This window comes from Myotis brandtii, unplaced genomic scaffold (genome assembly GCF_000412655.1).
Source record: "Myotis brandtii unplaced genomic scaffold, ASM41265v1 scaffold878, whole genome shotgun sequence".
NCBI lineage: Eukaryota > Metazoa > Chordata > Mammalia > Chiroptera > Vespertilionidae > Myotis > Myotis brandtii.
In genome coordinates this window covers 270,365-288,047 of record NW_005371588.1, presented here as the reverse complement: position 1 = coordinate 288,047, position 17,683 = coordinate 270,365, and the positions used below count along the sequence as shown (strand labels likewise).

General features: G+C 53.3%; 1 protein-coding gene across 2 annotated transcripts in view; it reads left to right on the top strand.

The window, feature by feature from the left end:
* PLXNA2 (plexin A2) overlaps positions 1-17,683 on the top strand; it is a 195,124-nt gene that overhangs the window by 146,264 nt on the left and 31,177 nt on the right. Inside the window, exons 12-14 of one of the 2 annotated variants that reach the window (XM_014532306.1) lie at positions 10,492-10,590; positions 11,102-11,154; positions 17,234-17,351. In XM_014532306.1, coding sequence (XP_014387792.1) covers positions 10,492-10,590; positions 11,102-11,154; positions 17,234-17,351 — 270 coding nt within the window. Of the gene's footprint in view, positions 1-10,491; positions 10,591-11,002; positions 11,155-17,233; positions 17,352-17,683 lie in introns of both variants that reach the window. The other variant, XM_005884925.2, reaches the window with a different exon arrangement.

Genomic DNA, 17,683 nt, shown 5'->3' with positions numbered 1-17,683 from the left:
AAATATTACTCAGCGCCCCCTGGAAATTAATTTTTTAAAATTTTAATAGCAATTAAACAGAAAGATATATGTATTAATGTTTCTACCTTTTTCGTAAAATATAGTAAAGAAAGGTGTAAATTAGAAACATTGAAGTTTGAAATTATGAAACTATTTATTGAACTCAGAATAGAAAGGTAATACAAAAAAAGTTAAAACAAATGCACCTGTGGCCATCACCGCCCCCTGGATCGCTGCAGCGCCCACCAGGGGGCAGTAGCGCCCACTTTGGGAATCACTGCTATACACCTCACTCCACTCCACGTATATCAGAAATGCCTGGGCCCAGGGTCAGAATCCTCTGGAAGAGCCCAAGAGATGCCAGACAAGCTGAGAACATTGGCTGTGCTTTGTATTGAGCCTTAAAAGACAAAACAAACAAAAAACCTTTACATAACTAGGTCCACACATTCCTGTGAGTTGGGGAAAAACAGGAAGAGCGTTTTGGGGTGCCCTTGAGCTTAAGGATGTCACTTCTTGCCGGTCTAGGGCAGATGTAACTTTAATTTCGGGTTTCTTAAAGCCACCAGACTTGATTTGGTTGGTTTCTGGTTGTCTTTATTAGTTCCGTGATGGTTCAGGTGAAAGTTGGGAGTTCCCTAGGCTGGTGGCTCAGCCTTCCCAGGCATCTCAGCCCGATGGGAGTGCCCGAAGGATGGGGCCCCGTGGTCCACACTTGTAGGTGAGAATGAGGTCAGGGTGAAGTAATGGCCGGAACTGCAAGGGGTGAGTCCCCAGTGCTGGACCCTCAGGGCGTGACCAGGAACCTACCACCACTTGGATCCCAAAGAAGGTCCCTGTGTGTTTCTGAAGTCACCTGCCACATTGCCTAGTGAGGGTACATGCAGGCCAGGCCGCACGGGTCCTGGTTCTGCAGTTGTCTCTCCATTGATCACCTTGTAGCTTTTGCTTTATACATTTTTCAACTTCATCAACTTCCCCTACACCTCACTAGTCCCTGCCCAGGGGATAGTCATTCTCTTTAACGTTATCTTAGGTACATGTTCCTAGGAAAGAAAGACCGTTGCAGAAAACCGTGTATACCGCCCAAGACCAAGCCTAAATCATGTTGCTATTTGACAGGATCCATCGCTCTGGCTTCCTCCTGCTTCCCTCCTGCCCAAATAATTTAAAGAAGATTTCCCCCCTGGATTCCCTCAGATGCAAATGCATTTGTGAAACCGTTTGGGGAGCTGGGCCTTTACAAGTATTTACCAGTATCTGTAAGGCTGCCTCAAATCTCTGCAGGAAAGGCCAAACGCCACCTGCCCGGGGCCAGAGTGACTGGCTGCAAAGTTCCCGACAAAAACAAGAGAAGTAGCCCGCTTTGCTGAGAAACAAGTCAGCACTCTGATCCCCGTTCCTTTATTTGCAGGCCTCATTAATATAACATCCCTGCAACACACCGCTAACGGGGGATGGTGTCAAGATGAATAATGGAGTTACTCTGCTGAGATAACAATTAGGTTTTGAATGTCCTATCAGCTGAGACAGAGGCAGCCAGGATTCATGTCGGGTAGGAGAGCTGGCACCGCCAGGGCTATAGATTCCTGCAGAGCCATCAGCTGGGCTCTCGCCCACCATGAAGTGTGTGCACACCCACGCGCGCGCACGCACACACACACCCCAAGTTGGAAAAGAATATGACAATGTGCTATCTTGGATGAGCATCAGGTGTCTTTGGGATCCAGGGTGGGATCAGCATTTGCAGGCACAACGCTGGCATCACTGCTCTCTATGGTTAGGGAAACTCTAAGCAACAGGAAAGGAGTGAGTAAGTCAGGAAGCGATGAGCCTTGTCCTCACGGACTTGTCTTGATGGTGGGCTGCTTGAGCTTTGATCCATAATGTGACCTGAGTCCCCACCAAGAACAACACCAGAGGCTCACCTGCATAGGACCCAGAGCCACTTGCCCTGGCTGGTGTGGCTCAGTCGGTTGGAGCATCATCCCCTACACCAAAAGGTGGCGGGTTCGATTCCCAGTCAGAGCACATACCCAGGATGTGGGTTCAATACCGGGTCAGGGTGTGTGTGTCAGGCAGCCAATCCATGTTTCTCGCTCACATCGATGTTCCCTCCCTTCCTCCCTCTTTTTTTCCCTTCCTCTCTCTAAAATCAATTTTTTTTTTTTAAAAAAAGCCATTTTTCCTCTGGACTTTAGCTAGCCCAGCTTCCGCCCGATTTCTTACTCATAAAATAATAATGAGAAAAACAGTTAACTAAAAGTCACTGAATGCTTAACCTGGCACCTCGCATGGGGCTTAGCACCTCAGGTATGTTAACTCATTTAGACCTGACAGTAACTTTTAGGAGGTTGAGCTATTATAATTGCCAGCCCCATCTGACAAATGAGGAAAGCAAGGCTCTGTGAGGTGTGGTAACTCCCTTGAATTCACTGCTAGTAAGTTTTAGGACTGGGACTTAACCCTCAGCTACTTGACGCTAGAGCCCCTCCTTTGACCAGTAGACAATCCTTAACCCCTCTCCTGGGCTCCCTTAGACAAATGGAACTCTCACCACAGGGCTGGAGGCAGGAAAGGTGCTGGCCTCTGGCATCAGCCCGCTGCAGGGATGGGGAGAAAGCCAGTGCCCACTCCCAGGGAGAGGTGCCAGAGGGAAAGGGGGTACATTCACAGGGACAGGGGCAGAGAGGAGGGAGGAGGGAAGCTGAGAAGTTTGGAGAGATCTCGGTGACCAGCAAAGCCAAACTCAGAGCTTGGAAAGCAGCAAGCATGGCCTTAGCTGAGGGAGGGGACGGGGGCCTGAACAGAGGGAGAGGGAACCCATGGGCAGATCAGCTTGAGTTGACCCAGGGTCTGCCCCAGGGTGGGACGATGGCCAGCTCAGGCACTGCTGTGCGAAGGCTGAAAGCACAGGTTAGATAGGCCTAGCTGGGCTCTGCCACTCCCTGTGCAACCTTGAGCAAGTTACTGAACCTCTCTGGACCACTATTCCCCATCTATACAATGGCCATCATATTAGTCCCTCCCTCCAAGCTTGTTTGGAGCGCATCGTGGGATAAAATATGTAAAGCCCTTGGCACAATTCCTGGCTCATGATAAGTACTTAATAAGTGCAAAGCCGGTCATCATTAGCAGAATCTTTAATGACCTGGAGCGGATGCCGGATTGGCTCATGATAAGTACTTAATAAGTGCAAAGCCGGTCGTCATCATTAGCAGAATCTTTAATAACCTGGAGCGGATGGCGGACTCTGTCTTTTCTCACTGTGTCTATCAGACAAGAGATACAACCAGAGGAAGATGGGTTCCAGGATGGGAGCTGGGCTTCGTGAGGCGCCCACCAAGAAGGGGTTCTCCTCTGACCCCTTAAGCCCGGACCCAGTAGGAGGCCCCCACTCCACCCCTGCGAGGCTCCCGGGCCCCAGGAATGGCCCACCCCACACTCCCCAGGCTGCGGAGCCCCGGGCCTGGCACCTCCCTCACCACTCCCTGGTGCAGCCCCTGGGAGCTCTCCAGCTGTCATTAACCGGCTGCATCTGCGCTGGCCTAGGGCGGCTGGGTGGCACAGTTCCCTCCAAACTGCTCCATGAGAATCAGGGTGAGTGCAGCACCATGGGGACTGGTTTCCAGGTCACGGCGCCCACGGTGGAAACACACATGACACAGTCGGACAGGAACACAGATTCGGCCGCGGTGCAGGGCAGGGCTCAGCTGGGCTGGGCTGCGGGCAGTGGGGTCTGGGGAGGTGGGGAAGCCACTCTCCAAACCAGAGGTGTTGGGAGGCTTTGAGCGTGAGAGGACCCAGCAGGACACAGGACTGTCCGAGTTAGTCCCCTGCCATCAGCACACGCCAGCCTCACCCCACATCCTCTGGCCGAAGATGAGCAGATGAAGAAGTGCTCGGCCAGGACTCAGACTAACTAACCCCTTTATACCCAGGCCTGGTCAGTGACTGCTTCTCAGACGGGGTTTAGGGCTGAACTCAGCCCTTCGCCCTATTGCGTTCCCACATTTTCCTTCCGAATCCTGCAAATAGACAAACACTTTATAGCCTACAACCAGTTAAAAGGCCAGTACTCTTAAGGCAAGGTAATAACCCAAACCTAATGTCCCATTAAGATGCAAATAAAGGTTTCTTTAGGGAGGAGAGACTAGCAGGGTGAGAGGTGCCTAAAATGGGTGAAGGAAGCCCAGAGAGAAAAGAAAGAAAGGGGAAGGAGACCAAAGGGCTACCCTGCCCCTCGGATTTGTGCAGGACCGGCCTGGTGAATGTCTGTGTGACAAGGGAAGGAAGTCCTGGGTGCGGGCCGTCCTGCTGCACATGGGGCAGGCCTCTGCCCACGCCGCAAGCCTACCTGGGGTCACTACCCTCTCCGAGGACACACGGAAACCCGAGGTCCAAAGACCAGCATCTGCAATTATCAAAAGGCTTAGAAAACAAGATCTCCCGACAGAAGGCTAAGAGAATCGGAGCAGCGAAGGCCAGGGGTGACAGATTGGCCATCCTCAGTGTCTGAAAGATGTTTGATGAGGAGGCAGCTGCTAAGTCGTCCGTTCGATGTGGAATCACAGCGGAAACCGGCTTACATGAAAGCCGGGGGGATGCAGAAAGAGCGTCCTGATGATTCCACGTGGAGAAGCAGAATCATCCCCAGCCGCACTGGGCACCCCCATGCTCCCAGCCGTCATGAAAGGGCACAGTTTGTTCCAGAATCCGGTCGAGACCAGCACTTCCCAGTCACAAGAGCTGGGGATGTCTATCAAGGCAGTGCGCTGAGTATTAGGTTGCTAAGCTAAAGTGAGAGGGTCCCTGTCCCAAGATAGTTATCGACTCGATGAGGAAAAAGCAGTTACAGTCCCTGTGGGCTCTGCTGTCCCGGGACCTTCCTAGAGGGCAGTGGGCGTGTAGGAGAAGGTGCTGCCAACCCTGCCCCAGGGAGTCGGAGAAAGCCTCTGACTCGCAGTGGGCACGCTTCCTGGGCATGTCAAATGCACATGGGCATTAGTTGTCTAGCTGTGGGGACCCAGAGCTCAGGGAGGTGGGGGAGGGGGGGGTCCCAGAGGAGCCAGCACAGAACCCAGGGGAGACCTTCAGTGCCCCCTTCACCTCACTCAGCAACAGCAGCTGCTTCTGGGATCCTCTCTCCCTCGTGCCTGACTTAGGGCTCTGACTTCCGAGGACCACAGAGAATTTAAATAGCTCTCTGGTCCACATGATAATAGGTTACAGAGCACGGGGCTGAAATGAGTCAATATCTAAAGATCTTGCCAGCTGATTTCACAGGTTTTCAGCTTCCTTCTCCCTCTCTCTACACCCTCAGCCACCACCACACACACACACACACACATACACACACACACACACACACACACACTCAGCCCAAACTGCCAAACCACTTGTTTGTGTGGATGTCTCATTCAGAATTACTGAATTACTTAAAATAATCCATTGCATTTATTGTGACGGTCAGTGCCTACCCCAGAACGGCTACTAGCCAAGGGGAAAAGACGTGGAGAGAAGGACGGGAGAAAGGGATGTGGACCTTTTTAGACAGGACCAGTGTCTTCCCAAATTTATTCCAGGAGAAAGAGTGATGTGTGGCTCAGACTGTGCTTCTGTGCAGGGCCCAGAACCCACCAAAAACCAGGCCCTGCCCTCAGCACCCCAGCCACTCCCTGCCCAACCCCAGGCTGCAGGCCACCTCCCAGGCTTTCTCCAGTCAACCCAGGGCACCTCTTCCCACCTGGGCCACCCCAGCATCTAGGTTATGTGTGCCTGGTCCACGTGTCCTCCTTCCAGATCAGTAGGAAGAGCCCCACCCTCTAAAGCTCCCGACCAACACTGCCACCCCGTGGTTTTGTGGTCTAGGAAGGCACAGGTATGGGGGAACACAAGGAAGGAAATTGCCACTTTTCAAGGCCTGCTCTCCAAGCCACCACTGCATTAGGGACTTTCCAACATCCCTGTGAGGCCAGCATCATTGTCCGTTTTCTGATAAGGACACAGGGATGGAAGGTCACGTAGCCCACACGTGTCGGAGCTGGAATTCAAACTCAAGTCTATGCGATGCCAGAGGCCACTCTTCCTGCTACAGACACTGCCTGAGCATCAGATGGTCTCTCTCCATCCCGCCATATCTTCTCCCCAACGGGGGAATCTATATAACTCCACCTGCCCTCTCACCTTCACCTCTGTGGGAGATAAGCTCAACACCTTCCTGATCTGCAAGGCAGAAGGCAAGGCCTTCCTTGGAGTTCTATAAGGAGTAGCTGGGACTCGAGCAACTTACCTCTTTATAGACTGGGTTGGATGGGCAAGACTTTGCTCCTGAAAGAACCAAGTTTGTGAGTGCTACACTGGGTGCTTTGCAATCTAATGCTGCTTTAAAAATTATATATAATTGATTTCAGAGAGGAAGGAAGAGGAAAAGAGAGAGACAGAAACATCAATGATGATAATCATCAATTCGCTGCCTCCTGCATGTCCCCTACTGGGCATCAAGCCTGCAACTCAGGCGTGTGCCCTGACCAGGAATCAAACTGTGACCTCCTGCTTCATCCCCTGCTATCTGAAGTGCTCAACCATTGAGCCACATGGTCCGGGCTCTAATGCTGCTTTTAAGAAAAGAGCCTTAGGATTAGTCTCCAGGGTGGACTTGGGACACTGCAGCTGCCTGGTCTGAGGGGGTGTCCTGAGGGATCCTGCTTGCTCCCTCTTTGGAGAATAGATCCTTTCCCATCAAGCCTCCCCTCTGTAGCATCTCCCCAACACCTGGTGCTGAGGAGACATAGGAAAGCAGGATGCCTGCGTTTTTACCACCCCAGCCACTGCACAGGCATCAGGGCCCTTACACTCATTCTCACGTGGAAGCCTTCAGATAGCAGGGGTTGTGTCTGACAGGATACCTTCCTGTCCCTTTGCACTCTGAGCCCATATCGCCACCTGACTCTCTCTGATTTGAAAGCAAGGGGAGAGCAATGACATGAGCAAAGGCCCAGAAATTTTAAAGTGTGTGTGTGTATGAGAATCACTGGTATCTGGGGGGACACAGAAGACATAGTACAGAATGGCAGATGTGGATGAAGAAGTCACAAAGGTCAGAACCTGAAGGGCCGGTGCCTTGACAGGTTTTTAAAGCAGCTAGTAACCTGGGCAAGTATGTGTTCGTGAAGGTCAGACCTAAGGGAGGAACATGGGGTTCTGGCTGTTAGCATGGGTGAGAGGTGGTAGAGCCCTGCTTATCACCTGGTCTGGAGCACAGATGCAAAAAATACCTGGGAGTAAGAACTGGTCGTGCCCGCCGACCATCTGCATTACGCATGGTAGGCGAGAGAAGGGAAACAGTTGAAAATGCAAGATTCCCGGCTGGGTGCACAGTGATTCCGTTAACCTTGAAAGAGAATCTGGGAGGATAATGAGGTTAGAGGTGGAAGGAGAAAAAATTAAGAGTTCATTTTTAGACCTGGTGAAATGTGAGGTGCCTGAGGGACACACAGTGGAAGTGGAGGTGTCCAGTAGCAATTGGATATATGGATATGGAGCTCGAGAGGCAGGTCTGAGCCAACAATATAGATTTGAAAGTCATCAGTAATGGAGGCATTGGGAATTCTCTTGCAGATCAAATGCTCACCACCTCACCTATGTTTGGGAAATCCAGACTTTTACATATCAGTTTCATTTTAATCAAGGAAGATGTGAGCCCCAGGGCGTGATGGATGCTGAATGCCTCCACCCCCTACCCCAGGTGCTGGCCGCAAGCACATAGCATGTCACATAGCACATAGCGTGTGCCCTGTAGGAAAGAAGACCCACATGGCCCCAGCATTCCCCGGGTGCTTTCCAATGACTCAGAAGGACTCTGGTTCTCCAGGTTTGCAGCTGGTAGCTGGCTTAGAAGAGATCAGGCTGGTGTCTCTACACCCCAAACTATCTACCTCTTCAACATGTGTCTTCATGCCAAGATCATAACACTTGCTCATGATTTTTTTATAAGTCTTCCTTCCCTGCACAGTATAAGCTGGCTTATGCTTCTGAGCAGCTCCGTGCCCATGACCATGTCCCTGACCCTGACCCTGAAGCGTGGGCAGGGGATACTAAACGACTTGCCTGCAGGAGGAAGCTGCCCCATGGAACCTGCTAACACCCCTGCCTACTCACAATACAATCCCTACATGCTACCTGCAAGACGAAAATATTTTTAGTCTTTCCAGAAAGATTTCACTTCACAGTTTTTCTGAAAGGTTGTAATTAACTGCAGTGAGCAAAAGAATGCATTTTTAAAAATAAAAGTGGGGGAAGGAGAGTGAACCAATCACCACAGGTTTGTCAATTGCTTTTAGTAGGTGGGTTCCTGCCATCCAGGTGGCTGGGGGAGGGGGAGAGGGGCCAGCTGAGCTCATTCCAAGTGGATCGAAGGAGAGCCAGCCAGGTGCTCAAGCTTGTTGAGAGCAAATTCCTTCCAACAGAGGCTCCTGCAGGGACATGGGAGCAGCCCCTTCCCCGTCCTCATTGCCCAGGGTCCATCTTGCAGAGTCCAGGAGGCCCGGGGACCTGAGATACTGCCAGGGGAGAGTGGGAGAGCCAAGACCGAGTATTGCTTATTTTTAGCATCCCAGGGACAGAAAAGCTGTGGGCCACGGTTCCTCATGCCAGCGCTTTTCTCTCCAAATTGTCCCGCCTTCCCCCCACACTCGCGCCAGCACTCAGAGATGCCTGTGTGCCCCTCCACTCTCCCTTCATTGATTCATTTCATGAATCTTGTTGGTTTTATTCATAAGGTGGAATGTTTTATTCCCATGAAAGGGAGTCAGAGCCATAGACAAGGTGACTTAGGTGAAATGAGTCCCTGGATGAGATGAGTTCAGGGCCTGGGTTGACCAGGAAGGAAGGAGGCTGCACCATATAAGGCCTGCAGGCGATGGCGGGGGAGGGGAGGATGTCAGGAGGTCAGAGTGATCTCAGGTCCTGGCTGTGCAGCCCAATTACTGAGATCTCAGGCAGTGAGGGAGGAGGGATGGTGGTGGTCCCATCCCCAACATCTCTTCTCAGTCCACGATCACCTGGGGACTCATGCTTGAATTGGCGGCAGAACTCACGGTGCCCGTATCACAGGAAGAGAGCAGGGCCCCTTAGGGAAGGCGGGAGGTGGAAGAGTTTCCAGAGCCTTCAACAGCATTTTCACCTGCATTCTCCTGTCATCTGTGCTCGGACTCATCTGCCCACTGGACACCCCACCAGCACGTAAGGGCATAAGGGCAAGATCCCCAGAGGGACCTAAGGACAGAAGGGCCCAAGGCTGCAGCTCTCTGCCCAGAGGCCTCATCCAGGAGAGTCTGGTGGACTCTTGGCCTTGACCAACCCCCTCCCTCTCTCCCCACCTTGCCTTTCCTGTGGTCATGGAAGGAGCCCTGGACTTCCTTACAACTGTGCATATAGGTTGTATAAGCATCTTAGACTAAGATACCCAAGTCTCCTTCCAGTTCTGAAATTGCGTGTTGCTGCTTAGGACTGGGTTCTGGTCTGATGTCCTTTAGCTTTGGATGACTGTGGCCCACGGTGTGAACATATCCCTGGCATCCGAGGGATCTCTAAGAGCTGCATTCTTCCTGAGCCTGATCTCTCCCTAGACAGAAGTTTACGCCTTGGGAGAGCCTGATTCTGCTGTTCCCTTCCCTGTTGGGCCAGAGCAAAATGAGACTGTCATCATGTGGTGACTGGATTAAGAAATGAATCCATAAATAATCCTTACTCACAGGAAGCCAGCAAAATTTGGGAAATCCTAAAGTTATTATTATTATTGGGGGGGGTGGGGAGGCTGTAGCATGCTCACAGGATTTTTTTTCCAGAACAGTGTAAAACACCCTCCCATCTTCGGTCATCCCTCTGCAGCTACCTTACTTCAGGCTCCTCTGGGATCCCCCAGCTTTGCCTCAAATCCACTGAGTGCCCAGCATCAGCATTGTGTATGGCCTCCTTCATCTCTCCTTTCAACCATACGTTCCTTGAGGGCATATTTCCTGTGCATTCATCACTGTATTCCCACAGAGTCCCGCACACAGGAGTGGCAGTAGCAGCACCTCACAATGGCAAGGCCTCTTTGGTGTAGAGAATGCTCGCAAACACCCTGTTTGGTACTCGGGAGCTCCCGGGGCGAGACTGGTAGAGATGAGTCTCACAATCAGGCAACTGCTGAATTAGAGACATGTTCAAACAATGGTTCAAACCATGTTCAAACAATGGTTTTATTCCTTGAGTCTAGTACTTTCTGGTTTCTGTTTAATAATTGGATGAATGAATGAGTTAATGACCGAACGACCCGAGGAAGTAGTATAAAAAATATGGTGCCAGGATCCTAGACAAGCTACAAAGTAGAGAAAACGCTTGCTGTTCACCCAGGTGCCAGATGCCCATCCAAGTCCCCGCGCCTCCCTCAGGAAGGCAGTGGAGGCTGCTGTCTCTACTCCTGCTAATCCCATTTCCCTCCCACAGATTTTGACAGTGTCTGGACCACCTGAAGGAGGGACTCGAGTGACCATCCACGGCGTGAACCTGGGTCTGGACTTCTCCGAGATCGCCCATCACGTGCAGGTGGCTGGGGTGCCCTGCACACCCTCGATTCCGGTCAAGGGCATGTACCTGGGTTGTGGGCACATCCCCAGTAGGAGATGTGCAGGAGGCAGCTGATCGATGTTTCTCTCTCATCGATGTTTCTAACTCTCTATCTCTCTCCCTTCCTCTCTGTAAAAAATCAATAAAAAATATATATAGAGAAAAAATAATTGGATGAATGAATGAGTTAATGACCCAAAGACCCGAGGAAGTAGTATAAAAAATATGGTGCCAGGATCCTAGACAAGCTACAAAGTAGAGAAGATGCTCGCTGTTCACCCAGGTACCAGATGTCCATCCAAGTCCCCGCACCTCCCTCAGGAAGGCAGTGGAGGCTGCTGTCTGTACTCCTGTGGACCGCAGGCTTGCTAATCCCATTTCCCTCCCACAGATTTTGACAGTGTCTGGACCACCCGAAGGAGGGACTCGAGTGACCATCCACGGCGTGAACCTGGGTCTGGACTTCTCCGAGATCGCCCATCACGTGCAGGTGGCTGGGGTGCCCTGCACACCCCTGCCCGGGGAGTACATCATCGCTGAGCAGTGAGTCCGGTCTGCTCTGGCCTGCCCCTTCCCAGGGGAGCTTCTGGGTGGGAGAAGACTCCCCTCCACGCCTCCTTTCTCTGGGACTTTTCCAAGAGTCATTTTCCATCTCGCTTCTCCTATGGACCCAGCCCCCAGAAGTCTACCCAGGGCCCTGTCCTTTCCCACCTCCATTCTCAGAAGGTCATAGTCCATTCTCTTCCCTGTCCCCTGGCTCCTCTGGCATCAGGGATCCCTGTGCAATGCTGCCCCTCTGTCAGTTTTCCCCTGCCCGCTGGCATGACTGAGTCAGTTCCTAGCCGGCCCAGGCTCCGCCTCTTCCCTGGCCCCTCCCCGCCAGACCCCATTGGAATGCATTCTGCAAGGTGGGCTGTGGGCAACAATTTGTTTGGCTCATGGGGCTCTGACAGCAGCTTAATCCGAGCAGGGCCTCCGCCGGAGCAAATTCATTTATTTCACTAAGGGAAATGTCAGCTGGAAATTAGAAAATAGGCATGTCGCAGCGGACAGGCGATCGGGGCTCCAGGAGTGACATATGTTCCAATCTGGGTGTTCACTTGGCAGTGGCGGCCACTGTGGAGTTGGTGGGCAGGAGGCGGGCATGAAGTGGGGCGGGAGGGTACAAGGAGGGGTGCCTCCTCTTCAAAGGAGAAAGGGTGGGGAGCAGCCAGATCACTCCGCATCATTGGTCACATAAAGTCTGGTCAAGTCGCCCTCGTTCCTCAGAGAACACAGCTCTGCCAGGGGTTCTCAGAGCACGGCTTGGGGATGGGTCTTCTCCCCCTACGCTTTGCCCCCTGCAGCCTCAGGTCCTCCCTCTGACCCCCACCCCCCAAAACCAGCCTTTAATAGCAACCATAAAAGTGGCATCAGCGACCATAAAAATGGCATCACTTTCTTCTATCAGCACTTGCACAGTCTCACCTATTATCTCATTTTTCATTGGTCTGGACTCTGCGAGGTATATACCATTATCGTCATTTTACAAAGCAAGAGAGGAGTGAAAACCCATCCCGTTCGCTCAGAGTACAAGTGGCCAAGGCAGAGCGGGGCCTGGAGTCTTCCCTTCCTGACGAGCGATGGGGTGGACTCAGGGTGAGAGTGGCCTGGAAATCTCATGATGCATCATGAAGTGGCTTCCAGGTTCGGGGTCCTTGATCCCAGTGCAGCCCAGGGCTGGGTCAGGGCGAGAGGGTGAACTCCCAGACTCCGAGGCTGGGTGGGACACCTGCCAGCAGGGGAGGAGGAGCCTGATCCTTCAACCTGCAGCTCCTTCCTGTGGGATCCTTCCCCGGCAACCTTAGCCCTGTGAGGAGAGCATGTCGGGAAAGGCTGGCAGGGTCTGCAGGAAGAGAGGAGGGAGGGGAAAGGGACGTGACTTAGTAGCACTTCTGAGCCAGGAGAGGAGGGGACAGCTGTGGGCAGGAGCCAGGCTGGCCTGAGAGATCCTCACAGTCAAGGGCTTTACAGGGGCCAGTGCCCTGCCAGGCTGAGCTAGCCCCTCGGTCTCACTGACCCAAATCCCTGGGGCGTCCAGGCCCTGCCTTGTGCCTCTAGACATGAGCTAAGTCTCCAGCTTGGGGAGATGCCACAGGAAAGGGCTTGGGTGGGTGAGGGGTACGGCTTTGAGGTGAGAAGAGCTTAGGCAGCGGGATATGGACATGCCATGAGGTTTGGGATGCAAAGGTGTTCTGAGTCCTGGCTGCTCCCCTGCCCAGCCCCGAGACCTTAGCCATCTGTCCGGTCTCCTGACCTTCATCGGCCTCATGGAAACCATGATGCCTGCTGCACAGGTTTTGAGGAAAATTCAATAAGATGAGAACACGGGGACTGTAACGTGCCCTATGAATGTAAGAAAGTTTTATCTATGAAATCAAATGCTCTGCACTCGCTCAGGGCCACGGGGAAGACAGTCCTGATGGGAACTGGAAGGAGCCAGGGAAGGAGAATGGACCAGGGCTCCCTGCCAAGGCTGGTGGTCGCCCTAGAAAACCACCACCGCCGCCTCCGGGCACAGGGCAGGCCGCAGGGGCGGGCGCGCCCGGCGCCTCGGCGGGATGCAACCCTGGTTTCCAGCCGTGCCAGGCTCATCACTGCTCTCGAGGTTTCAGAGTTTGTTAACATCATTAAAGCCTCCATCCCGGGCAGGGAGCAGCAGGCACAATCGTTACAGATGTCTGCGAGAGATGGATTTGGCTCGCCGTGCACGGTGCAGAGTCCTGGCTGCGGGCAGGATTAGCAGGCACGGTAATGGCTCACCAGATGCTGGCGCCTGCCATCTATCACTCAGCAATTAGGTTAATGTTGGTTAAAGGGCCCCGCTTAGTCCTACGGTCGGCACCCCACAGGACTGCGAGGGCCGGAGGATCCCACCACAGGGCGTTTTCTGGGCAGTGGGACGCAGGTTGAGGCCGCAACGGAGCCGGTCCTGGGACGGGGGCTCTGTGTGATTGGCACTCAGCTCCGGGGCTCAGACCACCTCCCTCCTATCTGCGGCACCTGTGAACTCAGCCACAGCTGGATGGGTGTTAGATGCCTGTGCCCCCCACCCCAGGTGCACAGTGCTGGGCTGAAAACTATCGCCTATGCCAATTTAAGGGAGGTGGTCGGGTGGGTGTGAGGGCACTAGCAGGGGGCAAGGAGTTCAGCTGTTGATGAGCTAGGAGACTTTGGGCAAGTGACTTTGCTCTCTGGTCCTCAAATGTCTCATCTGGAAAATGGGTATGTAGACATAGATGGTCCCTACAGTCACGTCTGTGGTCCTTAGCATGGCAGAAGGAGTAAAGTGTATGCCCCACGGGGCCTGCTCCTCCCACTATTAGAAAGCTCATTGGTGGCACTAATGTGTCTCCAGAAATCCCTGCCAACCAGGAGGAGTCAAGCCTTCGAACGCTGGAGCTAAGTAACTGCTGGACAGTGATTTAGTCCAACTCCTCACTTTATCAGGAGAAAACATGGCCATCTGTTGTCTCCTAATGGCACGTAGGGAGCCCAGAGCCACCAGGGACACTGGGAGGAGGCAGGGAAGGCAGGTGGCCTCCAGAAATCAAACCACAGGAACTTGGCCCCCTGGTAAGGCCCGGAGGAGGAAGTGGTGCACACACCGCTGCCTGTGGCCATCGACAGCCAGGAAGGCGGGGGCACAGGTAGTTAGCTCTCGGGGCTTTGGGACCCCAGCCAGGTCTCCCCTCCCCCACTCCTCTTCCCACAGCAACCTCAACTCCACCCCAGCATGGCTGCCATGTTGACCCTGGCGCCTTCCCAACAGACACACAGGTCCTCCCATTAATCCCAGAGGCAGTGGAGTGGTCAAAGGCATGAGCTTTGGAGCTGGCTGATGTGGATTTGAATAGGGCGCTGCGGCTAACAGAGCTGTGGCTACAGTGAGTCACCGAGCACCTCGGAGCCTGAGTTTCATTGTCTATAAAAGGAGCTCATGAGACCCTCCCAGTAGGAGAGGCTGAGGACACGGGATCCTGTCCTACCCGGCGCCTGCCACGGTCACCGCTCAGTCCAGGGTAGCTCCTATTACTATGGAGACACAGAATCTGCTTTGGCCTGACCCACATTCCTCATGATAACCCTTCCCACTCCCTGCGGCTGCCCTTCCTTTCTCCTGGAACTGCCCCTGTCCCTGAGCTCAGAGAACAGCTACCTGCAACAGATACACTCCAGGAGGCAAGCCCTGGCTCCCGGGAAGGAAAAGGACGAGAGTTCGAGGGCACTGAGTTCTTCTACGATGCTGCCTGATTTCTTAGGATTCTCACCTGTTTCTGAGACCTACCGACCCTTTTCCGCAGCCCACCGCCTCTCTCCGCACTCACTCGCTGCACTGGAACCTCATTCCACCGGTGGGAGAGGGTCAGCTGCAGCGGTCCAGCCCTCCCTGCCCAGCCCCTGGCCCCCCACATCACCCCTTTGTAGGCGAGGCACTCAGAGCCGACTGCAGCCATTCAGCCGTGGACACCTGGTCAGTGCCCATCTCCATGCATCCCCTTTCTCCCAGGTGTTTGACATGTGAGGCGTATCTTTTGGGACATGAACCCTGAGCAAAAAAAAAAAAAAAATGTTCTAGAAAAGGCAGAGTGCCCAGAGGTCCTGGCCCATTGTTAACGCCCTCCAGGCACAGCTGAAGCCGGTCTAGGCTTTTTCTTCTCCTAGACAGGCCCTGGGGTGGCCCAAGGAGGAATAGATATGCCCATGACCTTCACATATTCTCATGTTTCCTCTTGCCATGATATCAAGCCTGCCACGATTCCTTCCTCCTTTTCTTCTTGAGAATCACTTCGTCACAGATTGTCCAAGTGTGTGTGTGGCGGGCGGGGGGCGGGGGGGTGAGTGAGGGACAAGAAAGCCCTGATTAGAAGAGAGGGAAGGAGACATACCTGCCCACTTCTCTTCTGTGCCTCTGGAGCTCCTCATGGTCTGCAGGGTGGCCCGGCCCCACACAGCAGCCGGCGCTAGGGCCCAGGAGGCAGGTTGAGCATGGTCACTCCACGCAGGTAGCAGCACTGAGATCACCACACACAGTGCCATAAATTAGGCTTCTCCGATGCTCTGCTAATGAGGTTTGAGGAGACAGCTACGTGTAAAATACTAATTGATCATCGCTCTCATCTTTACTCTGGGTTCATAATTAACGTATTCATTCATAGAGAAAGGGACGGGAGAGTAGCCTTCCCTGTGATTCAGTTCTTGCTTGTTGGATCTAATATGCTAAACGTAGCCAGACAGTTATTGCATGTTAAGTAAATATTCACCAGGAGTGAAGTGCTTATTTGGGATTAACTGTGATGGAGGAAATGGAGATCCGCGCGCGCCGTGTGTGCGAGCATGCGGTGTATTTGTTTAATGCAGGTTTTATTGCATCGGAATGAAATTTCGGTTTAGTTACCTTCCTTCCTAGAGAAGCGGTTGAGATAAGCATCGCTCGGTTAAACGCCGATCTTCCCCACCGGGCCAGGATAAGGCTGGGGATTCGTGCAGGGGGTGGGGGTTGGGGGGTCTTTTACTGACTCCCCACTAAGCAAACCTACCAAGGGTGCCCGGCTGCTCTGAACTCTTAACGTGAGGTTGGGAGGGAAGGAAAATCATTGTCTCTGTCCCCAGGTTCCTTTTTGCTCTGCCTGGTGGGACCCTTTCCCATGCACCCCACGTCTACCATTCCAGGCAAGAGGTCCCCCCAAGAACCCGATTGCTTCAGTCCCTCCAGCCACCCACCATTTCTAATCTGTGGCCAAGGCAACCAGTCTCTGGTTGTGCTTGTTGTAACTTATCTCAGGCCCCAGGGAAGTCATGGGGGGCTGGGGGGTATCGATCTGCACTTCATGAGAGAGAATGCTGCATCCCTCTCCTCCCCAGCTCTCTCTCCTGTTAACGCGAGACCTGACTTTCAACCCCGGGGCTGGGTCCCTGCCTCCCCCAGCAGCTTCCCGCGCTCAGCCCTTGATTAAGTGGGAGTCCAGTGCCCGCCACTGTCCTAATGAACTCATCTGCCTCCCAGCCCTTCGCCCGCTGCCACAGGACTCCACTCCTCCCGCTGTGCTCCGGGCTCCTGTTCTGGGCTCTCACTATCTCACCGGATTATCTCTTCTCTTTTGAAAACTCACTGCAGGAAGCAAACCACAATGGAATCAGTTTGGCAAATAGGCTCTCGCTCCCTCTTTCAGGGAGAGTTGCAGTGTTGGCTCGTCACATGGGAAAGAACACTCAATTGGGCAGAACCTCTCTGTTGGGCATTCGGTTTATTTCACAAATAGTGGGCAGCCACCCAGGGGTAGGCACTGCACTAGGCACTGGGTACCACCCGCTTGTTCAGAGAATTGAGCATTTTGGAGGCACACGGGGCTTTAGAGATGATCTCATCCAACCTCTCACTACACAGATGAGACACTAAGGCCCAGAGAGGGAAAGCTGTTTTCTCAAGGTCACACAGCTCAGATGGGTGAGCAAGCTGCATCTTGGTTGGTTTAGCACTATTGAAAGGCTGTGAGGAGTCATTCATTGTGACAGTGAGCAGCAGGGGCAGGGATGCCAGCTCTTGCCTGGCTTCTCACCAGAAGGTGTGCTTTCTTCTCAGGATCGTCTGTGAGATGGGCCATGCCCTCGTGGGGACCACGTCTGGGCCTGTGCGCCTGTGCATTGGCGAGTGCAAACCAGAGTTCATGACCAAGTCCCATCAACAGTACACCTTTGTGGTGAGTGTGGGGTTTAGTGCAGGCTCCCAGCAAGGGCACACTTCCTTCTGGACTCCTCCACACACCTCCTCCCAAGCCAGGCACCACCGCCAAGAGACCAGAAAAGGGAACTTCGGGCCTCACTTTGCAAGCCTGTCTTTCCGGGTGGGATGGGGGTGTGACTAAGGATTCTGTGAAGACTGGAGCCCACCAGAGCCCAAGGTCAGAGTTCTAAACGTGGCAAAATCAGGCCTTTCTTAGAATTCAGATCTTAGAAAGCACCTTCCAGGCTAGGGAGGGGTGGCCCTTTTCCCTGCCGAGGTAGTATCTTCACGCCTAATTCGGCCTAATGA